General features: G+C 41.1%; 1 protein-coding gene across 3 annotated transcripts in view; it reads left to right on the top strand.

Annotated features, from left to right (window-relative positions):
* Positions 1–26759, top strand: part of PCGF5 (polycomb group ring finger 5) — an 83481-nt gene that overhangs the window by 21432 nt on the left and 35290 nt on the right. For 2 of the 3 annotated variants that reach the window (XM_024208607.1, XM_024208605.1), the window contains exons 1-3: positions 15785–15867; positions 16457–16757; positions 22377–22473. In XM_024208607.1, the coding sequence (XP_024064375.1) occupies positions 16646–16757; positions 22377–22473 (209 nt within the window). In that variant the 5' untranslated portion in view covers positions 15785–15867; positions 16457–16645. Of the gene's footprint in view, positions 1–15784; positions 15868–16456; positions 16758–22376; positions 22474–26759 lie in introns of those variants that run through there. The other variant, XM_029911328.1, reaches the window with a different exon arrangement.

Genomic DNA, 26759 nt, shown 5'->3' with positions numbered 1-26759 from the left:
AGGGGCGGGGCTAGGGCAGGATGGGGCGGGGCTAGGGCAGGACAGGGGCGGGGCTCCTCCCGTCCTCTTTTTTGCTTGCTGGATTATGGTAACCCTAGCCAAACCCAATCCCCCACTAACCGAACCCAGTCTGCTTCCCTTCCCTATCAAACCCAATTCCCGGCCAAACTCGAACCATCACTGTCACTGACCGAACCTGGTCTGCTCCCCTTGCACTCCCCAGCCAAACCCGATCCTCCCACTGACCGAACCCAGTCTGCTTCCCTTCCCCACCAAACCCAATCCCCCAGTATGACGGAGTGTCCGCCATTCTAATTTTATAAAAACAACAAGGAGTCCGGTGGCACCTTAAAGACTAACAGATTTATTTAGGCATAAGCTTTCCTGGGTAAAAACCCACTTCTTCAGATGTATGGATTGAAAGTTACAGATGCAGGCATTATATAATGACACATGAAGAGAAGGGAGTTACCTCACAAGTGAAGAACCAGTGTTGACAGGGACAATTCAATCAAGGTGGATGTAGTCCACTCCCAATAATAGATGAGGAGGTGTCAATTCCAGGAGAGGCAAAGCGCTTCTGTAATGAGCCAGCCACTCCCAGTCCCTATTCAAGCCCAAATTAATGGTGTTAAATTTGCAAATGAATTTTAGTTCTGCTGTTTCTCTTTGAAGTCTATTTCTGAAGTTTTTTTGTTCAAGAATAGTGACTTTTAAATCTGTAATAGAATGTCCAGGGAGATTGAAGTGTTCACCTACTGGCTTTTGTACGTTACTATTCCTGATGTCCGATTTGTGTCCATTTATTCTTTTACGTAGGGACTGTCCGGTTTGGTCAATGTACCTGGCAGAGGGGCATTGCTGGCACATGATGGCATATATAACATTAGTAGACGTGCAGATGAATGAGCCCTTGATGGTGTGGCTGATGTGGTTGGGTCCTCTGATAGTGTCGCCAGAGTAGATCTGGGGACAGAGTAGGCAACGAGGTTTGCTACAGGGATTGGTTTCTGGGTTAGTGAGTGTTTCTGTGGTGTGGTGTGTAGTTGCTGGCGGACTCCTTGTTATTTTTGTGGATACAGACTAACACGGCTACCCCCTGATACTTGACACCATGCAAAGCTCTAATTTTATAAATTGTATTAATAACAATAATTGGATATTATAAAGGTAGAATAAAATGTAGTAGATTTTGATATGAAAGAATGAAGGAAGTGACAGTGTATTGTGTATAATGTATGTGATTTATTTTAAGATCCATGCTATGTTGTGCAAAGTGAAAACAATAACAATGTCAACACTGTCAGGTTATTCATTTATTTTTATTAAATATGTAGACTAAATAATGAAATTAATAAATTTTCAAGCCAAATGTGTATTAATTCTAATGCACAATGCCATATTATGCAGTATTCATTTTTGAAAGTTTATAATAAGTGATGCTCCGGGGAGTGGGGGTGGGGCGGAAGGTGGAAGTTTCGCCTAGGACGCAAAATATCCTTGCACCGGCCCTGCACATGTGAGTAATCCACTGAAGTTAATGGGAGTATTCACATGCATCATAAGCATGTGTGTAAGTTTTTACAGAATCAGGGCTTATGTATTGTAGGTATATGTGACAGTTCTTGGGGTACCTAGGACTGTGAGCTATCTAGGTATCCCCCTGCCTCCAGCTTGAGGAAGACTTGCTTGTGCTAAGCTGCGTTTCAGCTCCCTAACACTACCAGGCAATGCTAGCCCTTGCTTTGCTTTGTAGGTTAACAATAAGTACACTCCAGTCCCTGAGCCCTTCTGAAGCAGCTCCTGTAGTGTCCAGCCCATTCTCCGCTGAACACCCCCAGAAATACTAGGTTGGCTATCCCCAAGGGAACTGTATATGCAAAAGCTTGTATGATTTAGCTCAGGATCAGCACCTTGCTTAATATCACAGCACTTAGATATATTTATAGTGAAAACAAGAATACATTTATTACCAGAGATTCAAGAAATAGTGAGTAAGAATAATGGAAACAAAGGGTTATATAGAAAACAAAATCATAACATGCTTTCTAGAGACTAAACTTAACGGACGAGTCTGCTGTCTAAAGAAGTCTTATCTTACCCAACGTCTTCTGCAGCATTTCCAACCGAGGCTGGTTGTGATCCTATTGTCATGAATGTAAACACACTGCCTGTTTACTTCCTAGGTGCAGGATAAAGGATTGTCTGATTTGCCTTCTGTTTATATTCCCAAAGTTCATTGTCTGTACTCAGAGGCAGTATAACCCCTCATCACTTGTTCTTCCTGTGTGTTCTTACCTGTTGACTTCACAGCTCTCTTGACTTTGTATGTAAATGGCTAGCCATTGTGTTATCTTACAATGCTTAATTTACATCTCAACAGGGAGACTGGTGAATAAATATTTCCTGTCTGACATAAAACCTGTTTGTCTACCCTGCCTTGATATAGACTTCTAAAATGTATTTTCGGTATATATACACATAACTCCTTACCTAATCTCTGTACATACATTTCACAATGAAATTAATGACCAGTGTGCTCCAGCTTTCATTTAAGACCTCACATGACATTCTTTGACCCACAATGTACATACCAGAATCAGGACATTCCTGTATCCCGCTTGCCAGGTGGCATTAAGGAGTTCCTATATCAGAGTAGATAAGCATCACTTACATGCCACTGAAATATATGTATCTCTTCCGTAGAACATGGCAGCTTTTCTGCACTTAGTGCTATACAACAGTTTTTAGCAAGGGAAATGAGGATTATTTTTTCCAAATAAAATACAGGAAATTGAGGCAGTAGAATGTAATTACTAGAGCTGTCGATTAATAGCCGTTAACTCATGTGATTAAAAAAATTAGTTGTGATTAATCGCCATTTTAATCACATTGTTAAACAATAGAATACCAATTGAAATTTATTAAATATTTTGGATGTTTTTCTACATTTTCAAATATATTGATTTCAATTACAACACAAAATACAAATACTGTTCATTCTATATTATTATTTTTATTACAAATATTTTCACTGTAAAAATGATAAAAGAAACAGTATCTTTCAGTTCACCTCATACAAGTACAGTAGTGCAATCTCTTCATCATGAAAGTGCAACTTACAAATGTAGATTTTTTTTGTTTTGTTACTAGGGTGACCAGATGTCCCGATTTTATAGGGACAGTCCTGATTTTTGGGTCTTTTTCTTATATCACCCCCGTCCCGATTTTTCACTTTTGCTGTCTGGTCACCCTATTTGTTACATAAATGAACTCAAAAACAAAACAACGCAAAACTTTAGAGCCTACAAGTCCACTCAGTCCTACCTCTCATTCAGCCAATCGCTAAGACAAACAAGTTTGTTTTCATTGACAGGAGATAATGCTGCCCACTTTTTATTTACAGTGTTACCAGAAAGTGAGAACCGGGGTTCATGTGGGACTTTTGTAGCCGGCATTGACTTGTCAGATATGCTAAACATTTGTATGCCCCTTCATGCTTCGGCCACCGTTCCAGAGGACATGCTTCCATACTGATGACGCTCGTTAAAAAAATAATGTGTTAATTAAATTTGTGAGTGAACTCCTTGGGGGAGAATTGTATGTCTCCGGCTCTATTTTACCCGCATTCTGCCATATATTTCATGTTATAGTAGTCTCGGATGATGACTCAACACATGTTGTTGGTTTTAAGAACAGTTTCGCTGCAGATTTGACAAAATGCAAAGGTACCAATGTGAGATTTCTAAAGATAGTTACAACACATGACCCAAGGTTTAAGAATCTGAAGTGCCTTCCAAAATCTGAGAGGGATGAGGAGTGGAGCATGCTTTCAGAAGTTTTAAAAGAGCAACACTCTGATGTGGAAACTACAGAACTTAAACCACCAAAAAAGAAAATCAACCTTTTGCTGGTGGTATCTGACTCAGATGATGAAAATGAACATGCGTTGGTCCACACTGCTTTGTATTGTTATCGAGCAGAACCTGTCATCAGTATGGACGCATGTCCTCTGGAATGGTGGTTGAAGCATGAAGGGACATATGAATCTTTAGCGCATCTGACATGTAAATATCTTGCAACACTGGCTACAACAGTGCAATGAGAACACCTGTCTCACTTTCTTGTTCACAATGTCACCTGAAGCAACATTCTCTCCTGCAAATGTAAACAAACTTGTTTGTCTGAGCGATTGACTGAACAAGAAATAGGACTGAATGGACTTGTAGGCTCTAAAGTTTTACATTGTTTTATTTTTGAATGCAGTTATTTTTTTGTACATAATTCTACATTTGTAAGTTCAACTTTCATAATAAAGAGATTACACTATCGTACTTGTATTCGGTGAATTGAAAAATACTATTTATTTTTTTACAGTGCAAATAATTGTAATAAAAAATAAATATAAAGTTAGCACTGTACACTATGTATTCCGAGTTATAATTGAAATCAATATATTTGAAAATGTAGAAAACGTCCGAAATATTGAAATAAATATTATTCTATTATTGTTTAACAGTGCAATTAATCACAATTAATTTTTTTAATTGCGTGATTAATCGTGATTAATTTTTTTAATCGCTTGACAGCCCTAGTAATTACCCAACTTGAGCTATAATCAGGACTCCATTTAGAAAAGTGTCATCAGATCTTTAATAACCACAACAAGCAAGAGTCTCAGTTTTACATCTTATCCAAAAGATGGAACCTCCAGCAATACTGTGGCCTGTAGCACTATAATGAGGCATTGGTTCAGTATAGACGCAGAAGGAAGAGTACCACCTTTTGAAGTATTACCACCATTTCATGCAGTAACTGGGTTTTCCTTAAACTAAGCAATGTAGGTTACTATTTTTGTTATCAGAGTGGACAAATTTGCAACCTGAGGAGATATGGCTGGAAAAATTAGTTATTTGCGACTCAAAGGACAAGTCTACAGTACAGTGCTACATCGGCGCACCTGCACTGATGCAGCTGCGCTGCTGTAGCGCATCTGGTGAAGACGCGCTATGCCGAGGGGAGAGCACTCTTCCGTCAGTATAATTACGCCACCTTGGCAAGAAGCATGAGGTATGTTGGCCGGAGAGCATCTCCGGCCAACATAGCACCAGTGTGGACAGCGTGAAACTTGCATCGCTCGGTGAGGGGGGAGCTTTTTCACACCCCTGAGCGACATAAATTAGATTGACTAAACTGGTAGTGTAGACTTGCCCTAAGAGTTTGAGTTTCTTAGTTCTGTGACCATAAAATAAAATTAAAAACACTAGTTATTATACTTGAGAATCTGGTTTTCTAAATCCAATTCTTGGAAAATTCACACAGATGATAATAAAGTTGAGATTATGATAGTTGATAGTATGAAATCTTTAGATGGAATTTTATGATTCTATTACAGATACAGGGTTAAAGCCAAAAACCAGGCCTGTCAGTTTTTAGGCCAAAGTGACTTCCCAACTGGCATACCGTGCCAAGTTATGGGCGGTGAGTGATTGCTCACTTGAGAATAGTTTTCTGGCTAGAATCCTGAGCCTGCCGCCTCCTCTAACTGTGTTATTCAGATAGGAAATCAATTAAAAACATCAATTTTGCTTAGTTTTGTTCCATTAAGATATTGAATAAAATCATTAATATGTTTCAAGATATGCTTCCAGTAAAATGTTATTCAGAATAACTCACATTTGTTAATAATAACTGTTATAAGAGTCCAGAGCATTTAAAGGCCTTCACATTTCAGCCAAGAGTCTTAGACAAATATGGAGAGAATGTTTTTTCTAACTCTCAATGGGCCAAGTTCTGCTATGACTTTTATTCCATGTGATCCCATGGATTTCAGTGGGCTCACACAAGGTATAAGTTTGTACAGAATTTTACTCAATATCTCTGCCAAATTGTTAATCAAAGGGGTGACACACGAACATCAAGCTAGGGTCAGAGTATCTTGATCTTCCCCTTCTTTTCTCTCTGTTCAACCAGGGAACACATTATCTATTTCAGTAAGTTCAGAAATATCTATATTAGACTTAAATTTTGGGCAATGAAGTCTACTGTTTTAATACGCAGATGAAAGGACATTCCCATGAATGAGAGTCTTCCCACACAGTGCAAATAAATTGAAGACTCTCCAATGTTATATGATTAAATGTAGGTTTTAGTCTGATTTAATACACACACATTTTAGATTTCTGAGAGTTGGAAGACCAACTCCTATTGAAAGTCAGTGGGAGTTGGACACTTAATTCTCTTGCTACAATGATCAATACCCCTCCCACAACATACCTTTCAAGATCCATGGTCCTATCACAACATGTGGTGTACCTCATCCAATGCATCATATGCCCACACAACAACCATGTACGTGAAACCCGCTCTCAAATGAACTCTCTCAGAAAAACGGTAAAAGACAAAATCACCCTATTACCCACAGGCGAACACTTTTCACGGTATGATCATTCATTATCTAACCTATTAGTCATTGTCCTCAAAGGAAACCTTCAGAAGACAAGCATGGGGACATGTTTGCTAGACATGCATGGTCTCAACAGAGACACTGGTTTTGTGGCTCATTACAACAATTTGTGACCTACTAACCCTCCTTTGTCCTACAACTGCAAAGGTGTTAAATTTACCACTTCATTTTAAGTGGCTTCTTACAACATGTGTTAACAGGTCTGGCCTTATGGGTGGGCCATGTGGTCAAGAGGCAAGGATTCTAGGGTATGAGTCTGTGGAAGGGAATTCAGGATAAAGGGGAGGGAGAAGCAGCAGGGGCTGGGGATGATGGGGGTTTGTGAGGAGCCTGGGGAGGCAGCAGGGGTTGGGTGATGGAGGGTGTGTGGAGAGATAGTGGCGGCCAGGGGTGCTAAAATACAAGTGTGACGGGTTCGGTCGCAGAGACTCCCTTGGGACTGCCACCTGATGTGCCGAGACTACCTCTGAGCCCATTTTCCCTGCCAGCTTGGGACTTCAGTACTCTGTCTTGCTGAGCCAAACACGCTAGCCTGCTGCAAACACAGACCCAGGTCTGAACCACGTCCCCCAAAAGCTGCAGATTTAAATGAAAACAGCTTAAAAAGTGCTCCTGTCTCTAGCACGCAGGCTCCCAGCTCCCAATGGGATCCAAACCCCAAATAAATCCGTTTTACTCTGTATAAAGCTTATACAGGGTAAACTCATAAATTGCCCGCCCTCCATAACACTGATAGAGAGATATGCACAGCTATTTGCTCCCCCAGGGATTAATTACTTACTCTGGTTTAATTTATAAGCAAAAGTGATTTTATTAAATATAGAAAGTAGGATCTAAGTGGTTCCAAGTAATAACAGACAGAACAAAGTAAGTTACCAAGCAAAATGAAACAAAATACGCAAGTCTAAGCCTAATACATTAAGAAACTGATTAAAGATAAAATCTCATCCTCAGAGATGTTCCAGTAAGCTGTTTTCACAGATGACTCCTTCCTAGTCTGGGCCCAATCCTTTCCCCCTGGTACAGTCCTTGTTCCAGCTTAGGTTGTAGCTAGGGGATTTCTCAGGACTGCAGCCCCTTTGTTCTATTCCACCCCCTTATATAGCTTTGGCACAAGGCGGGAATCTTTTGTCTCTCTGGGTCCACACGCTTCCTTCTAAGTGGAAAAGCACTAAGTTTAAGATGGATTCCAGTACCAGGTGACATGGTCAACATGTTCTGGAAGACCCCAAGCCTTCATTCTTCCTGGCCTGACTCACAGGAAGGCTTGCAAGTAAACAGAGCCATTTACAACCAGTTGTCCTAGTTGATGGGAGCCATCAAGATTCCAAACCACCATTAATGGCCTACACTTTGCAAAATTACAATAGAACCTCAGAGGTATATTTCATATTTCTAGTTTCAGATACAAGAATGTTACATTTATACAAATTGGAGGACCACACTCAGTAGCTTGTAAGCTTTGTAATGATACCTTACAAGAGACCTTTTGCATGAAGCACATTCCAGTTACATTATATTCACACTTATTAGCATATTTTCATAAATTCATATGGAGTACAACGTCACAACAAGTTCTACCAGGGTGCCATTTTCCACATGGCTGGCCCCATCTTAACCGCTTATGCTTAACAATCTGTTCCACCTTGTACTTAGCTAAAACACTCTGCTTATCTTTTCGAGACCTGAAGAAGAGCTCTGGGTAGCTCAAAAGCTTGTCTCTTCCACCAACCAAAGTTGATCTAATAAAAGAAATTACCTCACCCTCCTTGTCTCAATTTGACATTTACTTTGTGTGATCGACACCTACTCCTTGCATTGCTGGAGTCCTGTGGTACACCAGTCCTCTCTAAATGTCTGATGTGTGCTCTAATTATCACAAGCTTGGAGCCAGTGCTCCACGCACTCCAAGCATTAGGCACTATGCCCTAGATCTGGGGTGGGCAAACTACGGCCCACGGGCCAGATTCGGCCAGCCAGCCATTTTAATCCGTCCCTCGAGCTCCTGCTGGGGAATGGAGTCTGGGGCTTGACCCGCTCCAGCCGGGAAGAAGGGTCAGGGGCTGCTCCACACAGCTTCCAGAAGCAGTGGCATGGCCCCCCTCTGGTGCTCCAGCCGGAGAGCAGGGTCGGGGGCTGCTCCACGGAAGCAGCAGCATGGCCCCCCTCCGGCTCCTACATATAGGGGCAGCCAGGGCTCTCCGTGTGTGCGGCCAATGGGAGCTGTGGGGGCGGTGCCTGTTGACAGGGCAGCGTGCAGACCGCCTGGCCGCGCCTCTGTGTAGGAGTGGGAGAAGGGCATGCTGCTGCTTCTGGGAACTGCTTAAGGTAAGCGCCACCCCGAGCCTACATCCCTGAGCCTCCCCCCGTGCCCCAACCATCTGCCCCAGCCCTGATTCCCCTCCTGCCCTCCGAAACCCTTGGTCCCAGCCCGGAGCACCCTCCTGCACCACAAACTCCTCATCCCTAGCCCCACCCCAGAGCACACACCCCCAGCCAGAGCCCTCACCCCCTCTCGCACCCCAACCCCAATTTTGTGAGCATTCATGGCCTGCCATACAATTTCTATTCCCAGATGTGGCCCTCAGGCCAAAAAGTTTGCCCACCCCTGCCCTAGATTTTTAAGTATCTAGGCATCACTGTGCTCAGTGTTGCAATGCCAAACTAATATAGGAGCCTACATCTCCATTTCAAAAGGACTTCTAAGTACCTAAATTCCCTTTGAAATTGAGTGCAGCAACACTACATACCTTGAAAAAGCTGAGCCTATGGCTCTAACAGCTGGTATCTCCCAATGTACACTCCACTACTTGCCTCCCACATCACTGTCCTCAGGACCCCCAGACATCCTACCTCTGTGACCCACTCCTCACCAACTGCCCTTCCAGTCACTCTGGAACATCTTCTGAGTAGGAGGGAAAGAATAGAAGCAAATTCACCCTTAAGGGATTCATCACACTGCCCTCTGCTGACATAACACTGCTCAGCTGATTCATCCTATCTCCTCTTTGCAGAGGATGGTATACGTACTTGCCAACAGATAGGCACCTTGTATAGAGCTCAAAGGTGATGTGAAAGGATTCCCATACCAAAGCCCTTTTGGTGACCCTTTCTCGGAAATATGAGGGAGAAGGAAATATTAGGTCTATTCCCACACTTTTCCATTAAATCAGAGATAGAAAAGCCCAAAGTGAAAGATCAAGTCTTTGATAGTATAAATTTGAATAAAATAAAAATTTTTACATAGTAGTTAATGTAACCATTCCCTTGGAAAGTAAAGAAAATGACAATGTATGATCCCAAGATAATGACAACAAAAGCTGTTAGTTTACTTATATTTAGGGAAAAATATTGTAACCATAATTCGGGAACCTAGCATCAGAAACAAAAGTAAAGTAAGTGCTAGACGAGGTTATATTTAGCATATTTTAATTTTCATCTGTGAAAAGAAGCAGTAATTTTTAAATCTTGAATATTTGTTTTAAAGTTAGTACTGTCACCACAGAGCAATGATTATTTCCTAATTATTACTTCCTATTCGGTTCTATTTCTGATGGAAGTAAGTATAGTGACGCCTCTTAAACATGATTCTGACTGCTCAGACAAAACACAGTTTTCCAAACGTAGTTCTTTAGATGGGAAACAATTTTCCCAATCCAGATGTGTCCCAGGATCTTTTCTGCCTACCCAGTAAATCCAAATCTCTCTTGGGATAACTGAGTGCTTGATTACAATGGATATTATGTAAGGGGGGAAACAGAACACATTAGCTTTTGACCAATTAATGTTTAAACTGTAGCTCAAAGTGATAATCAGAAAAACTGGGGCTTCAATCCTGCAACTAGAGCTGTATGGATAGATGCTTATGCTACTGAAGCCAGTAGGGCTCCATAGGTGTCTCAGGGCCTACCTACTGGATCTGCTTGGAGGATCAGGGTCTTAGTTTGATTGTAAAATGCTAGTGTCAGCTTGACTATTGATCCAATGCTTATTTTCTGTTTCCTGACATACAGCAGAAAACTTAAATGTTGTCAATATTAGATGTGGGTTCTTGAAAGTGTTACAACTTCATTAATGAGCAAAATTAATGGAGCAGTTGTAATTCACATGTTGCGTTATTCACTCCTCTGTTATTTATGACCTGGCCACTCCATTAAAAAGATATTTATTTTCTATAGAATGCAAGGAATTACTGTACATCGTATATGTCAGAGTACTGCAACAGTTTAATAGGGAATGCAACAAATTACCCCTCAACTTTAAAACTTTTTAGGATACATTCTATATTTTCCACACATTAGACTGCTTTCCATAGTAGTAATGGCAGTATCTAGCTAAAACCACAGTACATTACAAGACAAACTTTTGTTTCTACCATCTATGGAAAAAAGAGCAAGCCAATCAGAAGCAAAATCAGGTGTTTAAAGAATATGAAAAAGTTTGGGAAGTTTTAGTTTCCTCATTAGCATTCAAGGGATGTAGTTATCTCCTTTGTACTTGATGCCCTGGATATATGATATATATTTAAAAGCATTAATGTAATTTATTATTCTTGATTATGCTATTTTTCTTATAATGCAAAAATAATCACTTGACACCAAAATATTAAATACTGATCGGTATTCCTTATAAAATGGGATTTTAAAAGACTTGGCTTATGAATCATAGAGTCATAGAAGTGTAGGACTGGAAGGGATCTCGAGAGGTCTTCTAGTCCAGTCCCCTGCAGTCAAGGCAGGACTAAGTATTAAAGACCATCCCTGACATGTGTTTGTCTAACCTGCACTTAAAAACCTCCAATGATGGAGATTCCACAACGTCTATAGGCAGTTTATTCCAGCGCTTAACTTCCCTGACAGTTAGGAAGTTTTTCCTAATGTTCAACCTAAACCTCCTTTGCAGTAATTTAAGCCCATTGCTTCTCATCCTGTCCTCAGATGAACAAGAACAATTTTTCTCTCTCCTCTTAGTTAACAACCTTTTATGTACTTGAAAACTGGTATCATGTCCCCCCTTAGTCTTTTCTTCTCCAAACGAAACAAACCCCGTTTTTTTCAATCTTTCTTCATAGGCCATGTATCGGGGGTAGCCGTGTTAGTCTCCAGACTCCTTGTTGTTTCTTCATAGGCCATGTTTTCTAGACCTTTAACCATTTTTTGTCGCTCTCCTCTGGACTTTCTCCAATTTGTCCACATCTTTCCTAAAATGTGGTGCCCAGAACTGGACACAATACTTCAGTTGATGCCTTATCAACGCAGGGTAGAGCAGAAGAATTACTTCTCATGTCTTGCTTGCAACACTCCTGCTAATACATCCCAGGATGCTGTTTGCTTTTTTTACAACAGTGTTACATTACATATTTAGTTTGTGATCCACTACGATCCCCAGCTCCTTTTCTGCAGTACTCCTTCCTAGGCAGTAATTTCTCATTTTGTATGTGTGGAATTGATTCTTCCTTTCTAAGTGGAGTACTTTGCATTTGTCCTTATTGAATTTCATGAGTATCTAAACCAGTCATGTCTGTGTGGGTAGTTAGCACAACTGCAGTTTGGCTCTAAAATATGGTTTGAGCTAGACATCATTAAAACAATATCATTCCACCTTATAGCTATGCTTTAATGGAATGTTGTGCATCAATTACTATTTGAAACTGAGTCTGGTGGATAAACAAATATACTTAGAAAAGACCTTTTAACAAGCAATACTCCTGGGGAAATTCTGTGCCACTGCGCAATGCAGAATTTTGCAGAAATTCATGTTGTGTACACAGAATTTCCTTTCCCCCACAGAAACTCACTGCAGTGCTGCTGGCCACCACTAGGGGCCACTGGACCCAGTAGAGCCCAGGTTGCACATAGAAGACACTGCTAGGGGGAGGGAGCTAGAGGGTTCTCAGCAGCGGCAGTTCCCAGCACGCCCTGAGGGAAGGAGACAGCGTGCAGGAAACTCCATGCAAGCCTGGGACCCGGTATCAGGCTGTTTCTCCCTCTGGATCCCTGGGCTCTGAGGGGTAGGGGGCAAGTGTCTGGGTTGGGGGGCATGGTTGGGCTTTGGTGGGTAGGGAGTGTGAGTATCTGGGCAAGGAGGGGCATGGCTGAGCTCTGGGGGTGTGTGCGGGTATCTGGGCGGGGGGCCCTGCAGCTGGGCTGTGGCGGGAAAGGGGTGTGGATATCTGGGCTGGGGGGGAGGGGTTGTGGGTGTCTGGCTCCCTGCTGGGCTCGGGGGGGGGGGGAGGAGAAGGAGGCAGAGAAACAGGAACTGGGTTGTCATAGGGGTTTAACTCTCTACTCCTGGGGGAATTTTTTGTGTGTGTCTGTACTGTTACAGACATACTTGCTGATAGGTATTTTGAAATAAATTACCAAATTAATTGAAATTGGCATGATTATGCAGTGTTATTTTGACAGAATTTGCAGAATTTTAAAATGTGCGCAGAATTTTTAATTTTTGGTGCAGAATTCCCGCAGGAGTAAAGCAAGAGATTTTATAAACCAAATAAGTTTTGAAGTCCCCAAAATTAGGATCCAGACAGAATTTCTTTTAAAGCAATCCTCCCAGCCTCAATCATTTTGAAATGGCCAAGAGAATAGCAGCAGCTGCTTATTTTACCAAAGGGGTTTAATATTGCACTCTGATGCCTATAGACTTTATTTCATGTTCAGTAGGGCCACCCAAGTGATGATTCTGAAAAAAATCAACTTCTAACAATTGACAAAACTTAATCACAAATGGAAATATTCAGTTTGCCAAATAAAAGATTGATTGATATGAAAAAGGACTTACATTTAGTATTATAGGAATAAGTTTGTTAAAGATCATTATGATTGTAAAGAGTAACAATTCAATGTTATTTTTTTTTAAAATACTCCATTCAGACATCCACACTCTTTTCAGCTTTCAATTTCAAATAGCTGAACTTCCCTGTATCTTAATAATTTTGGTTTTAATTATGTTTCAAAACTGTTACTTGACTTTAATTATATTGTAGTTTGTAAAAATTACTGATTTCCTCTTCCTTCCTCCCCCACATTTTCCTAATCTGAGTCAATGCCTGTCTGCTGTGTGTAAAGAAGGAACAACTTTAGAAAACCGGGTCTTAAAATCCTCCTTTTTACATACCTCGTGGTAAAAGTTGTTTAAATTATGGGAAACAATGTTTTTTCATTAACTTGCAATGTTTTATTAACTGAAACTTTTGAAAGTACTTGGGACTTTATTTCACTGTTTCCTTATACTTCTTTTAAACAATTTTGTCATCTAACAAATATTTTCTTACGTTGCATGTTTTCCTTCTTACAAGGTGATATTTTCTAATCTTAGAAAAACTTGCCAGAGTGTGTATTATGACAGACAAGGCCAAACCCAACAAAATGTAACTTTTGTTAGACGATACTTTGCTAGAAGCTGGGAATGGGTGACAGGGGATAACTTGATGATCACCAGTTCTGTTCATTCCTTCTGAAACACCTGGTATTGGCCACTGTCAGAAGACAGGATACTGAGCTAGATGGACCTTGGTCTGACACAGTATGAGCATTCTTATGTTCTTAATCCATGCTGTTTTTTGTTTTTGTTTTTTTACTAAGTTAAAATTGATTATAGTTCAGCAAACTTTCATTTATATTGTAAAGTCTTCTCATAACAATGAAAACATTGTTTGAAAAAAAACTTTTGATGAATTAAAAACCTCATACTTAAAAAAAAAATGTCCAATACTTTCATTGTACCATAACTTGAATTATAAGTAAGATTTCATTTGAACAATACTTGACCTATTCTGCACTCAGACTGAAGTAATGGGACTCCATTTAGGTGTAAAGGTTCCACCCATCTGGATATGATGTCAGGATTGGGCCTTAGGAAAGCCTTCTACTGTTGCAGCATAGCTAAAATATGGAAGATGAGACTGAACTGGGCCTAGACAAAGCAAATGTTTCATAAGTAAAGTGGAAAGTCACAGGCTATAGGTGGTAGACATGGCACGGCACAGTCACAGATTCTAAAGCAAAATCACAGAATGGGAAGTACTTTGTTCTGTTTTTATCTTTACCAAATTCCACCTAATTTGTGTCTCCCCCAACCATGCATCAGTTTTGTTTTTTTAAATTTACACCACCAGCTCCATCCCAACAACTTTGATAGAAACCCTGTATTTATATAAATCAGGGAGCAAGACAGTAAACATCTGACAATGGGGAATGCTTTCATTCATGCTTGATTTTACATCCATGAGTAGTCCCACTAAAGGTAAGCGTCTGTGTAATTATTTTCTGGATCTGAGCCTAATTTATTTCAGTATTTTACTGATAGTAACTGTGTTCTCTCCCTACATGCCCAGTGCTATATAGAAAGGATAAAAGTTTTGAAAATGCATTTGTTTCAGCAGTCCAAAAATTAGATACACGCTATAATAAAAACAAAATTCGGGATTATTTAAAAAAAAAAACACCTTGAGAGGTGTGATTTAAGTCCCCCGAGGGGGGTGTTTAGAAAAGCGGGGGGGGGAAGAGAGAGGGGGAGGGGGGGGGGGGGGGGGGGGCTGACTATCTTGTGCCAATTACTGCTCTCCTCATCTAATGCTACTCAACACAAGCTGCTCCCAGCTTCATAGCCATCGAGCCTCTTCACCCCACCTCCTCCAGCCACCCCCTTGTCCACACCCATCTGCCCTCCCTACCCCCCCTGAAACTCCCCAGCCATCTGCCCTCTCCAGCCCCACTTCTACCAGCCACCCCTCCTCTCCATCCACACCCATCTGCCAGCCACATTGCAACTTCCAAGCCATCTACCCTCTCCAGTTCCGCTACCACCCCACCTCTCCCCAGCCCCACTTCCCCTCCTTTCCCCAGCCATCTGCCCTCCCCAGCCCCACTGCAACTCCCCAGCCATCTGCCCTCTCCAGCCCCACTTCTACTGGCCACCCCTCTCTCCATCCACACCCATCTGCCAGCCCCATTGCAACTTCCCAGCCATCTGCCCTCTCCAGCCCCACGTCCCCTCCTCTCCCCAGCCATCTGCCCTCTCCAACCCCGGCTGCCCTCTACCTCACCTCCAAAACTACCCACTGTCCCCAACTCCCCCAGAGGCTCCCCCCCGCTCCCCGCTCCATCGGCGGGTGCCTGGGGCTCTTGGGAGCGGCAGCCCCGGGGCCCGCGGGGAGACGCCGCGCCCTGCCCCGAGAGGCCGCCTGGGCTGTGGCGCAGGAGGGCTCGGCGTGGGAGCAGCGCCTGCGCGCCTGTCCCGCCTGCTCTCGCTCTGGCCCAGCGCTGGGACCGGCCGCGGCAGCCCGGCGGGAAGGAGGGCGGGCTTGAAGGGGCGGGAGGCGCACGCTGTTTCCCTTTCTCTTTCGCTGGGCAGCGCGGCTGGGGCTGCTGCCGGCCAGAGGCCGACGGGCGCCGCAGGTACCGCTCGGGGGGGGCCGGGGCGGACACGGGGCAGGAGGCGCCGCAGGTGCATGGGGGGAGGGACAGGAGTTTTCCAAGAGGGAGGGAGCACCACACCACAGCCCTGAGTCTGGGCCGTGGTGCCCCGGCCTGCCCAGCGCTCGGGGAGACCCCCCCGCTTCCCCTCAGGCCGGGGGACGGGACCAGAGCGGGGAGAGCCGCCCTCCGCCGGGACCCACTGTGAGGCCTGTTTACGGGCTGTGCCTCTACAGGAGGAGGAGTTCGCCCTGTGTGTGGTTCAGTGGGACGTTCCCAGGCTCCTCCAGGGTTTACTGAAAATCTCCCAGGGTCCCGGCAGCTTGAGCGCAGCCCCTGCACCTGCCCCCCACCCTCCTTCTCCCCCAGCCCTGAGTGTCACCTTGCCTTGGTCACTTTGCTAGCCTCGTAGTAAGCTCGGGGGTGGGGGCAGGGACACTGGCTTAATTCTTGTCAGCAAAGCACCTAGCACAGAGTCGGTGCTGTGGATTGCCCCATGCCAAGGACTGTGACACTTGTCTGCTGGGACATCGTCATCATTATTATGCTTCTCCTTTCACATGCCTTGCAGGTATGAAAACACCCAGCCCAGAAAAGGAGCAGGAGTTATGAATGATGTCTCCGTGAGAGGTCTGGAATGTCCATCAAATGCCTGGAGAGGTGCAGTTGCACAGAGCAGCTCCTGTGAACCACATCACCTCCAGCTGTCAAACTCACGCCTCTGGCCTAAAGCGCTCAGCCAGCATCGCCTGCCCCACGAATGGCTACCCAGAGGAAGCACTTGGTGAAAGATTTCAATCCTCATATCACCTGTTACATCTGTAAAGGATATCTTATCAAGCCAACCACAGTAACTGAATGCCTCCATACCTGTAAGTAGTACTTTGCAAGGTATCCATCCTTCACAAGTAATGCTTCCTCCAGATATCACCACTCATTTTTAAAAAAATGTATAGCATGAAAGATTGTAAAGTGTTTCAGGATGTTCAGCTTGCTCAGCTTGGATATACACTATTATCATTGAAAAATCTCAGTGTGGAGTACTTTGGGCCTTAGAGTTAATTGGGGAAGAGAGAAGTCAAATATTTCAAAGGGATTTGTTATGGTTCTGGCAGTATACTATACTTAAAATTACAGTATAGTGTATCCAATGTACATTTCTAATAACATGAGAACTATTGAACTGAATTATGGGGAGGGAAGACTCTGAACTAAGCCAAGCTCTGCCAGTTGGTGAGAAATTTTATGTCTGCACTGAAAATGAGTGGCTGAGGCATCTGCACAAGACCCGCCCCACCTTTGAGTTTCTGCACATGGAACTGACTACAGCTTTACAATGTATAGCCACCCATGTGGGAGCCACTCCCCTTGTGGAAAGTTGAGTTGCTACAACAGACTGGTGACTATCCAAGAACTACTTTTCCTGAGAATTCTTTCGTTTGCAGAAGAGCATTCTGGGAGATATAGCACAGGAGGAATCTGTTGCAGTGAGGCATGTCCTGCTGATCTGTGTGCCCAAAATATCTATATTCTTCTGATAATGGAAGGCTTCCAAAACTTCTGGGGCTGTGGATTGTTTTCACTTCCAGTTCTTTAACCCCAATCAGCCTTCAGAGTTCTTCGAGCCTAAATCATACTATTCTAGTCATTTAGGCTGTAATGGATCACACAGGGTGCTTCCCGAACATAAATGCTATTCTCTCGGACACGGTGTTAGTGCTGTGACTTTTCAGGGACTCGACCTATCATTTAGCTAATAAAGCCAGACCCAGATGATGAAGACATTGATGAATGGCATCTCCTCAGCCTGGATTCTCTCTTCGCTTCTCTCCCTTTAGACCAGATGTACTGTATTAGCTTTTCTTGGTAGAGAAGTTGTAGATGCGGCTGCTCTGCCACTTGTAATATTTAGGTATCTGGACAATGGTCTTAGTGCAATGCTTGTCATAAGTAACAGCTGGCAATTTTAAACCATCCTATGCCTTCTGAATGATAGAGACAGGAAGAACTCTCTGGGATATCTTACACACAGAGTATAGTCCTTGCAGATCAGGCTCAAAGAGCGTCATGCTCCTCATGTGAGCATGTAATGTCTACTCAGTGAAGTTCAGGAAGGAGGGAATACTAGCTTTACCATGATTTAAGGATGCCAGTCCACACAGAAAAATTACCTGGGCCAGAATTTTCAAAACTGTTGTTTGTTGCATATTACATAATAATAACATATCTATCTAGCAATCTGTGTCTTTGACATAAATTACAAAAACAAATCTCCCTGCTGAAACTACCAGCATCTCCTAACAGGACTGTACCCACATCAGAATTCCTACAGAACTTCCCAACCCTCCACAAACAAATCTCAGTCCCTTTCCCCTTCCCTCCTCCAAAGCCTAAGTAAATGTGTGACTTGCAGTGTGTCCTCAAGGTCAGTAAACCCATCCAGTTTTGGAACAAGGGGTGAGTCCCTCAAGGAGGATATCCTACCACCAAGACCTCTCCATTTGTAAATAGAGGGAACTCCAGTTTGAGTCTCTCTGCTCCTTGTAATTGTGACAGTAAGCATGTACTTAAATAGGCAGATAGGCACTTAATGGAGCGTGTAAGTGGAAGGTAAGTGCCTAAGCAATTTTCAGAAGCGTGATAAAGCGCGTGCAAGTCTGCAGTAGATTTTGGGGAATAGTTGGTCCTTTCATGGAATTCTACATTGTGTGTAAAGGAGTGGCTGATTAACGGTCAACTTTATTTGTGCCCTTGAACAAGTGAAGTGTTTTTTAATTATAATTTTAAAATCTCTAACAAGGACATTGTTCGAAAAATTAGGTTATTTTTAAAGCTGGTATATAAAGAGGTAAAAGTTTAGTTTAATAAAGTAGGTGATCTTTGTATCACCTGTCTTGTTACTTAGCTGTGGGTAAGGGAGAGATGAGTCAGGGCTGGAGGACCACATGCTATGTGGATCCTCTGGTCCTTCCATATGCCCCCTCTTGCTCCAGTGGAGTGGAGGCTGGAGTAGCCTCTGAGAATTGACTCCACTTTGTCATTGAGTTTTAGGCCTGCACTTCCCTATAATGAGCACTTCTATTGAAAATTTCATCTTATATAAACAGAACAGTTATTCAGTGTAAAATGCAATATGTAAAATATAAGCAAATCTCTTGTTCCAATATGAGACTTCTACTTAGTTGCAATCAGTGCTTAGATACCTTTGTGATTATCTTTTAAAAGTATCTTAGAGAGGCTCTTCCCCTTGAGCTATTTTTGACATAAAGAAACTAGAATGGTATGTAAATACAATTGTTTGCAGTCTTGTTGTAGCTGTGTTGATCCCAGGATACTAGAAACACAAGGGGAGGGGGGGGTTGAGGTAATATCTTTTATTGGACCAGCTTCTGTTGTGGAAAGAGACAAACTTTCAAGCTTACGCAGAGCTGAAGAAGAGCTCTCTGTAAGTTCAAAAGTTTGTCTCTTTTTCCAACAGAAGTTGATCCAATAAAAGATATTACCTCACTCCCCTTGTCTTTGTAAATACAGTATCAATCATATGTGTTCCTTCAGTGTTGATGTGGGTGCAGCAGCACTGACACATGTATACATAACTGTTTGGCTCAGTGCAAGGGTTTAAAAGTGGACCATCAGTATTAACAATTATCCTATATAAAGGGAAATCAGCTCACTGTATGACATGATTTGTATGTTAGTGAATTAAAGGTATGTCACACTGGTGCTTTTAAGCTGTGGTAAGTGAGTCGTGAAACTTGTATAATGGTTTGCCCTAAGTATCATGGTGCAGCCAAAAATCAAGTGTATCTGACAATTCTCTCGCTTCACTGACATGCATGGCATATGTTTCAAAATTCTGAAACCCATCTCACATTTTGTTTATTTTTTTCTCCAGTGTGTTGGCTGTCACTTTGTGTTGTACTGTAAAACAAGACAGTTAAAATTGTACCATATTTGTGTGTCTCATACTGTAAGTGTAAAGGTTTTTATAAGGTGTTAAATAAATATAGTTATCACTTAAATTCCTGCTCAGAGATTTTTCCCCCTATTCTAGAAATGTCAAAGTGATAGACCCAGGAAAATGTGCAGAGTTTTCCATATTATGAATAATAGAATAAGCTCATGCCTCTGACAGATGAAAATATTGGTTGATTAGACCTACTCCTATAGAGGAATCACAAGTCCGTACAAAGTTTTTGAGTGTTAGAATTCACATTTTGAGTTCTGATTTACTGACAGATATGTAAAAGTCATATATAGCTACTGGTAAACAACTCCCTAATGACAGCACAGTTGTACATAATAAAGAGCACAAGTTATTCTAGTTAACATCAATATTTATTTCAAATCAGTTTTCCTGTTTCTGATGATGATGAAGTGTTTTGGGCTGGTAACATTCAATTTTGGTCAAACTATGCCCTTTTTTTTCTTCAACTGGGAGTAGTGGAGGGGGAGTTCTTATAGTACCAACGCAAGACATCTTGACATCTGTCCTTTTTGGAGGATGAGAAGATTTTTGCTTATTCTGAGTTGCATGCAGAGGTAATTCTCAGTCACTTTTTTAAAACTAAATTACGAAGATCTTAATTGCAGATCTGTAAGAAGTCATTGCAACTACTTATTTGCTTGAAGTGAAACATGTCTTTAAGTGCTTTGCTGGATCAGGGCCTTAATGTTCTTCTGTAGATTTTATAGCTCTTTTATATTTGAAGTTTAGAGTATTGATGACTTATTGCATAGTGTTTTCTAAGGTAATAGTTTGTAAATATATTCATATGACACTAAAAATGATAGTAGTGAAGTATTCATATTTAAGAGTTCTAGGTATAAAAAAAAGTTCATATAAGAGCAAACAAGACCAGAATATCAAGTTTGTTCTTCTGTTCTTGTTAAGTCCTTTGAATAATTTTTGCTCTGTAAGATAGTTTTGTGTTGTGCATGTATTTTCATACAAATGAAAATCAAGTTCAATATTTAAACAGAAGTATTAAAATATTTTATTGTTGATTGCTATAATGAGATCTGTGTAGTGAGTCTCTGTGGTTACTGTTTATTGCTATTCCATATTAATACTTTATGCCATGCAATCCCAGATAATGAAAGTTCATTTCTGTCCTGAGGGTTGTACTGTGCCTCCTTGATGGCATCTCCTTTCTCCTCTGCACCCTGTGTGTCACAAGCCTGGAGTGCAGCAGGTGTGCCCCTGTTGCTGGACTTGTCGGCAAGAGATCCTCCTCATTTCATTAGGATTATGGGGGACCCGCAGTGCAGCCTGGCTGCTAGATCCATCCATCCTTGGGAAGCCAGCCATCAGTCTCTATAATTAGGAGAGCCAGCCAGTGGCCTTAAAGTCTGTGCCCCAGGCTCAGAGAGACATGAATGCAGACTTTAGAACCTCTTCGGCTGGCATTCCAGATTATTAAAATGCTTGTTTTCTGAAGATTTCAGGAGTCCCTCAAAGATCCCCATATTATTAGGGTTCACTGTTTTTGTTTCAGAAGTGGTCTTAGTTCTTTGGAGAATTGTTGGAAGAAATTATAAAATAGTTTTTCAGTCCATTTATTAAAGTATTTGCAGTTCACATTTCAATTCAGGTGAAAAATAATAAACAGAAGAGAGTTACTTTGCATCCAGAACATTTTAACAAATTAATAATAGCACACCTATTACTTCTTGCCAAATTATATTCAATTTTTTGTCTTGATGCTAAAATCTATAATTAATCATATTTGGAAGCAACCACAGTCTGATACTTTTTGATTAAAAACTATAGTAGTGTTTGGGTTAATATAAATTTGTAGGCTCTTATTTTGATGTTGTTGATTCCTAATTCAATATCCATGCTTCTCTGATGATTTTGATTTTAAGATTCAAGTACTGAATGTTCACCAGTGCTTCTACCATCACTGTTGTTAAAGGCTATATATGTGGAGGGAAAAATAGCTCATTTCAACCCATGGAACAATTTTTTATAATTTTCTTTTTACCCTTTTAGAAAATAGTAGATGTCAAGTTTTTCAGTCACCAGCATTGCAGGGATTTTTGCAGGAATTCGATATCATAACTGATTGCAAACTTACCTTAATTTCAGATACTCCAAAGTCATGGCTAGCTCCTGCTTTGCTGAGACTCCAGAGCATGCACTTTCTCTGAATCTCTGTGCAATGTTGTGAGGAATATAAAACAATAAAAAAAATTGCATACTTATAAACAATACTCTCCTAACCTGTATTCGCTCAATGTTGTAATATCTCAGCAGGTTACAGCTAGTCATAATTTTTGGGAACAAGAAACAGATAAGTTAATGGTGTATTGTAATCACTTGTGTTAAAGAATACCCCTCTTATCCCTGCTACCAGAAGCATTCAGCATAAGTCTGTTTTTTTTTAATTGCAAGCCATATTGCAAGCAATAATATTTTCTTGGTCTAAAAGTTACACTGCAATAATGTATACTTTTATCTAATTATGGCAATTTTTTCTTTGTTACAGTTTGTAAGACATGTATTGTTCAGCACTTTGAAGACAGCAATGACTGCCCCAGGTGTGGCAATCAGGTGCATGAGACCAATCCATTAGAAATGTTAAGGTAAGACAACATTAAACAAAATTTGACTAAATATAACGGTACTTTTGATAACTTCATTGTTCTAAGGAAATGCCATAATTTCTTCTTTTTTATTTTTAATTTATACAAATGCTGACTCCTATGTGTATGCTCTAAGCACCCTTTATATTACTTGAATATAAAACTAAATGAATACCCAGCATAACCCACCAGCAGCAAACTGGTCAAGTAGAAAGTTTCAATTCCCCCTCCTTTAAATTACTCCCTGTCTTCAAATGCTGGAAAGAAAGGTGACCATTGTAGTTTGACTAACCTTCATTTAGAATAAATTCACTTAAAAGGAGAAAGCACTTTTAAAAATATATCTGACATCTACGCTTATTTTGCAACTGGGAAAGGAGCAGTGGCACAAACCTATGTATTCCCTAGAAAGCTCTTCCAAAACTGCCAGTTCCCCTTCTAGGCCTCTTCTTTTAATAGTTTTTTTTAAATTTTGTCGTTACTATATTTTAATGGTCTGTCGTTTTGCCCATTGCTCTGTTGCCTAATGTTTATATTTAAATTTATTGTTGTTTCTAGTATGGCCTTTCAATGTATTGTTCATTCATAATTCAAATGTTCCAGAATGCACTTGTACCATTTCAAACCCGATCTCTGATAAGTCCCTTTTCCAGATAACTGCCTCACCAGGAATTGCATACAATAAGTTTACATATGTAGAGGATTGCTTGATCTAGGCTTGTGAATTGATTGGCATTAACAAGCATCCTTAAAGTTTAGCATTAAATATCCATAATATACTTTGATTTATTCAAGACATCAGGCAGAAGCTAGACAGAAATCCCCTCTTTAGCAGACAAGAGAACAGTAGACATAGTGTTTTCCATCCCTAAAGGAACCCAGTGTGATGTTATATGAAATAGAAACAACAGAATTGGCGAATTACTATATCACATTCCCAATGGCATGTTTCTTGGTTTCTCTCTGTCATATTTATAAGTTGCCTATCACCTTGATTTCAACATAAGATTTCCTCAGAAGAATTCAAAGTTTCAAGAAAAAAAATTGTTTAACAGAGTTTTGAATTGTCATGATGTGAAAATGTATTTCATAGAGTTAAAGGCATAAACCTCCAATACCTAAATTCTCTGTCCTATCTGCCTTGTTGAGCAGCTTTTCCTTGATTCAATTTAGACTAACAAGGCTACCTCTAGACAATGTTCACCCTTAAGTACATAACTAATTTCCCACAGTGCGAAGTACTTACTGTGGAGAGAAACAAATTTATATGAAATATGGAATCCCATAGGCTGTTTGAAAGGCCAAAATAGTTCACCACTGTAATCCTCATGGAGAGAATATGGGATATCTATTACTTTTTTAAAAACACATTTTATTTTTTGAACCAGCCCAAGCTCTGTCCCCCATTTCCTGTGTCTTTCCTTCCTTTTCTGTCTCTGATAGTGTCACCAATGTACTGGCAACTGCAGAAATTAACAGGAGCTACATACACTCCAGAACAGTTTCTCCAATGTCCCTCTATGTCAGCCCAGGTAGTTGGGTGGACTATAAGTTTTCCTACCAGCAGATGGAGTTGGAGAAAAGCAAAATTGGAGAAAGTCTAGAGAAGAGCAACAAAAATGATTAAAGGTCTAGAAAACATGGAAAGATTGAAAACAATGGATTTGTTTAGACTAGAGAAGAGAAGACTGAGTGAGGGGGAACATGATAACAGTGGTCAAGTACATAAAAAGTTGTTATACAGAGGGTGATATCCTTATCCACTGAGGACTGGGCAATAAGAAATGGGCTTAAATTGTAACAAGGGAGATTTAGTTTAGACATTAGGAAAAATGTCCTAACTGTAAGGGTAGTTAAGCACTGGAACAAATTGCCTGGAGAGGTTGTGGAATCTCCGTCATTGGAGGTTTTAAGAATTGGTTAGACAAACACCTGTCAGGGATGGTCTAGATAATACTTAGTCCTGTCTGAGTGCAGGGAACTGGACTTGATGACATATCCAGGTCTAATCTACATAATTCTATGAGTAAAAGGGAACTTTTAGGATGAAAATTAGTACCCATTTGCTCAATCATTAAAATGTGTTCATCATGGAAGGAGCCTTGGCCTTGCCAGAAAGAGAATAAGAACTGCCTATACAATGTTTATTGTGTGGTGGTTCTCCTAAGGGTGGCTGTTCCAACACTTTTTACCCATGATCTGCAAAAGTAGTTACAGCTCCAGCCTTAGATGGCTCTGTAGATTTGGGTGACCAACTCTTCTCCCTGGAGACTACTTAGTAGGCCAAATGATAATTGGGAGAAATGTGGGTTCTCCCATATATTGTCCTTATATGAAATATATCAGCCTTCATGGCCATGGCCTCTGTCCTAGTCTCATGACATCTCACAGTTCCAGCCTTTGACCCAAAGGAGAAAGAAGCCTCAGTAGAGTTTTTCTCAGCAACGGATTAGCATCCCTCTGTGGATACAATTGTTATGGAGAAAGCTATGAAAACTAATAATTCTGGAGGGAAGACATTCCTACGGGGGAGAGTTGGACAGTTTTTAAAAAAGAAAATATAGTTATGCCAATTAAACAGGTGAGCTGCATTCTTAATCTACAGGAGAACTCCTTGGAGTCAAAGAAGAGAGCTTCAGTTATTGCTAGCCAATGGACTGTTTATCCACAACATTTTTGACACAGGATGGACTATAATGGAAAACACCCCACTGTTCCATATGCTCTTAGACAACTTTTAAGTGGCTCAAAGCATATATCTAATTTCAGTTCTTGTAGCATCTAAAGGTATATGTACATTGCAACTGGGAGCAAGCCTCTCAGCATGGGTAGATAGACTTGGATTTGTGGGGCTCGAGCTTGCATGCTAACAGTAGCATTGTGGACACTGCAGCTTAGGCAGTAGCTTGGGCTCTGAAGCCCACCCAACCCCCTGGGTCTAAGCTCAGGTGGCTAGCCCAAGGCTCTGCCAGAGCTGCAATGTCCACAGTGCTATTTTTATTGTGTTAGCTCAAGTCAAGCTAGCACGAGTCTGTCTACCCAGTCTGGGAAGCTCGCTCCCAGCTGCAGTATAGACATACTCTAAAGTAGAATCCAGCATCTAGAAGTGCATAGAAATACCACTTTCCTAGTTGACTGGATGGGAGGGTCCAAAAGTTTCAATGGACTGGAAATCAGAGAGAGAGCACCTAAGAGAGTTCATGATTTTTGCATAGTTTCTGTGCAGATTGTGATCTGTTTGACATACAAAATCCTGCCATTAGTAATATGGTATAGATCTGGTAAAATGATATAGCAGAAAGAAAACACCAGTACTGTATAGTCTGCAGGGGTTTTTCCTCAAGGGGTGATAGATTTAGATATAAATATAAATATAGATATTGATATTAGGGCTGTCAAACGATTACAAAAATTAATTGAGATTAATCTCACAATAAAAAAATTAATCGCAATTAATCACGCTTTTAAACAATAATAGAATACCATTTATTTCAATATTTTTGGATGTTTTTCTACATTTTCAAATATATCTATTTCAGTTACAACACAGAATACAAAGTGTACAGTGCTCACTTTATATTTATTTTTGATTACAAATATTTCCACTGTAAAAAACAAAAGAAATAGTATTTTTCAATTCACCTAATACAAGTACTGTAGTTCATTCTCTTTATCATGAAAGTTGAACTTACAAATGTAGAATTATGTACAAAAAAACCTGCATTCAAAAATAAAACAATGTAAAACTTTAGAGCCTACAAGTCCACTCGGTCCTACTTCAGCCAATCTCTCAGACAAACAAGTTTGGTTACATTTGCAGGAGGTAATGCTGCCCACCTCTTGTTTACAATGTCACCTGAAAGTGAGATCAGGCATTTGCATGGCACTGTTGTAACCAGCGTCGCAAGATATTTACGTGTCAGATGCACTAAAGATTCATATGTCCCTTCATGCTTCAACCAGCATTCCAGAGGGAATGTGTCGGGTTCTGCTCGACAGGTTCTGCTCGACAGTGATCCAAAGCAGTGCAGACCGATGCATGTTCATTTTCATCATCTGAGTCAGATGCCACCAGCAGAAAGATGGATTTGCTTTTTTGTTGGTTGAGGTTCTGTAGTTTCCGCATCAAACTGTTGCTCTTTTAAGACTTCTGAAAGCGTGCTCCACACCTTGTCCCTCTCAGATTTTGGAAGGCACTTCAGATTCTTAAACCTTGGGTCAAGTGCAGTAGCTATTTTTAGAAATCTCACATTGGTACCTTCTTTGCATTTTGTCAAATCTGCAGT

The sequence above is a fragment of the Terrapene carolina genome, unplaced genomic scaffold, assembly GCF_002925995.2.
Source record: "Terrapene carolina triunguis isolate 2854851 unplaced genomic scaffold, T_m_triunguis-2.0 Scaffold95, whole genome shotgun sequence".
Classification (NCBI taxonomy): domain Eukaryota; kingdom Metazoa; phylum Chordata; order Testudines; family Emydidae; genus Terrapene; species Terrapene triunguis.
This window is presented reverse-complemented; position numbering and strand designations above follow the sequence as displayed.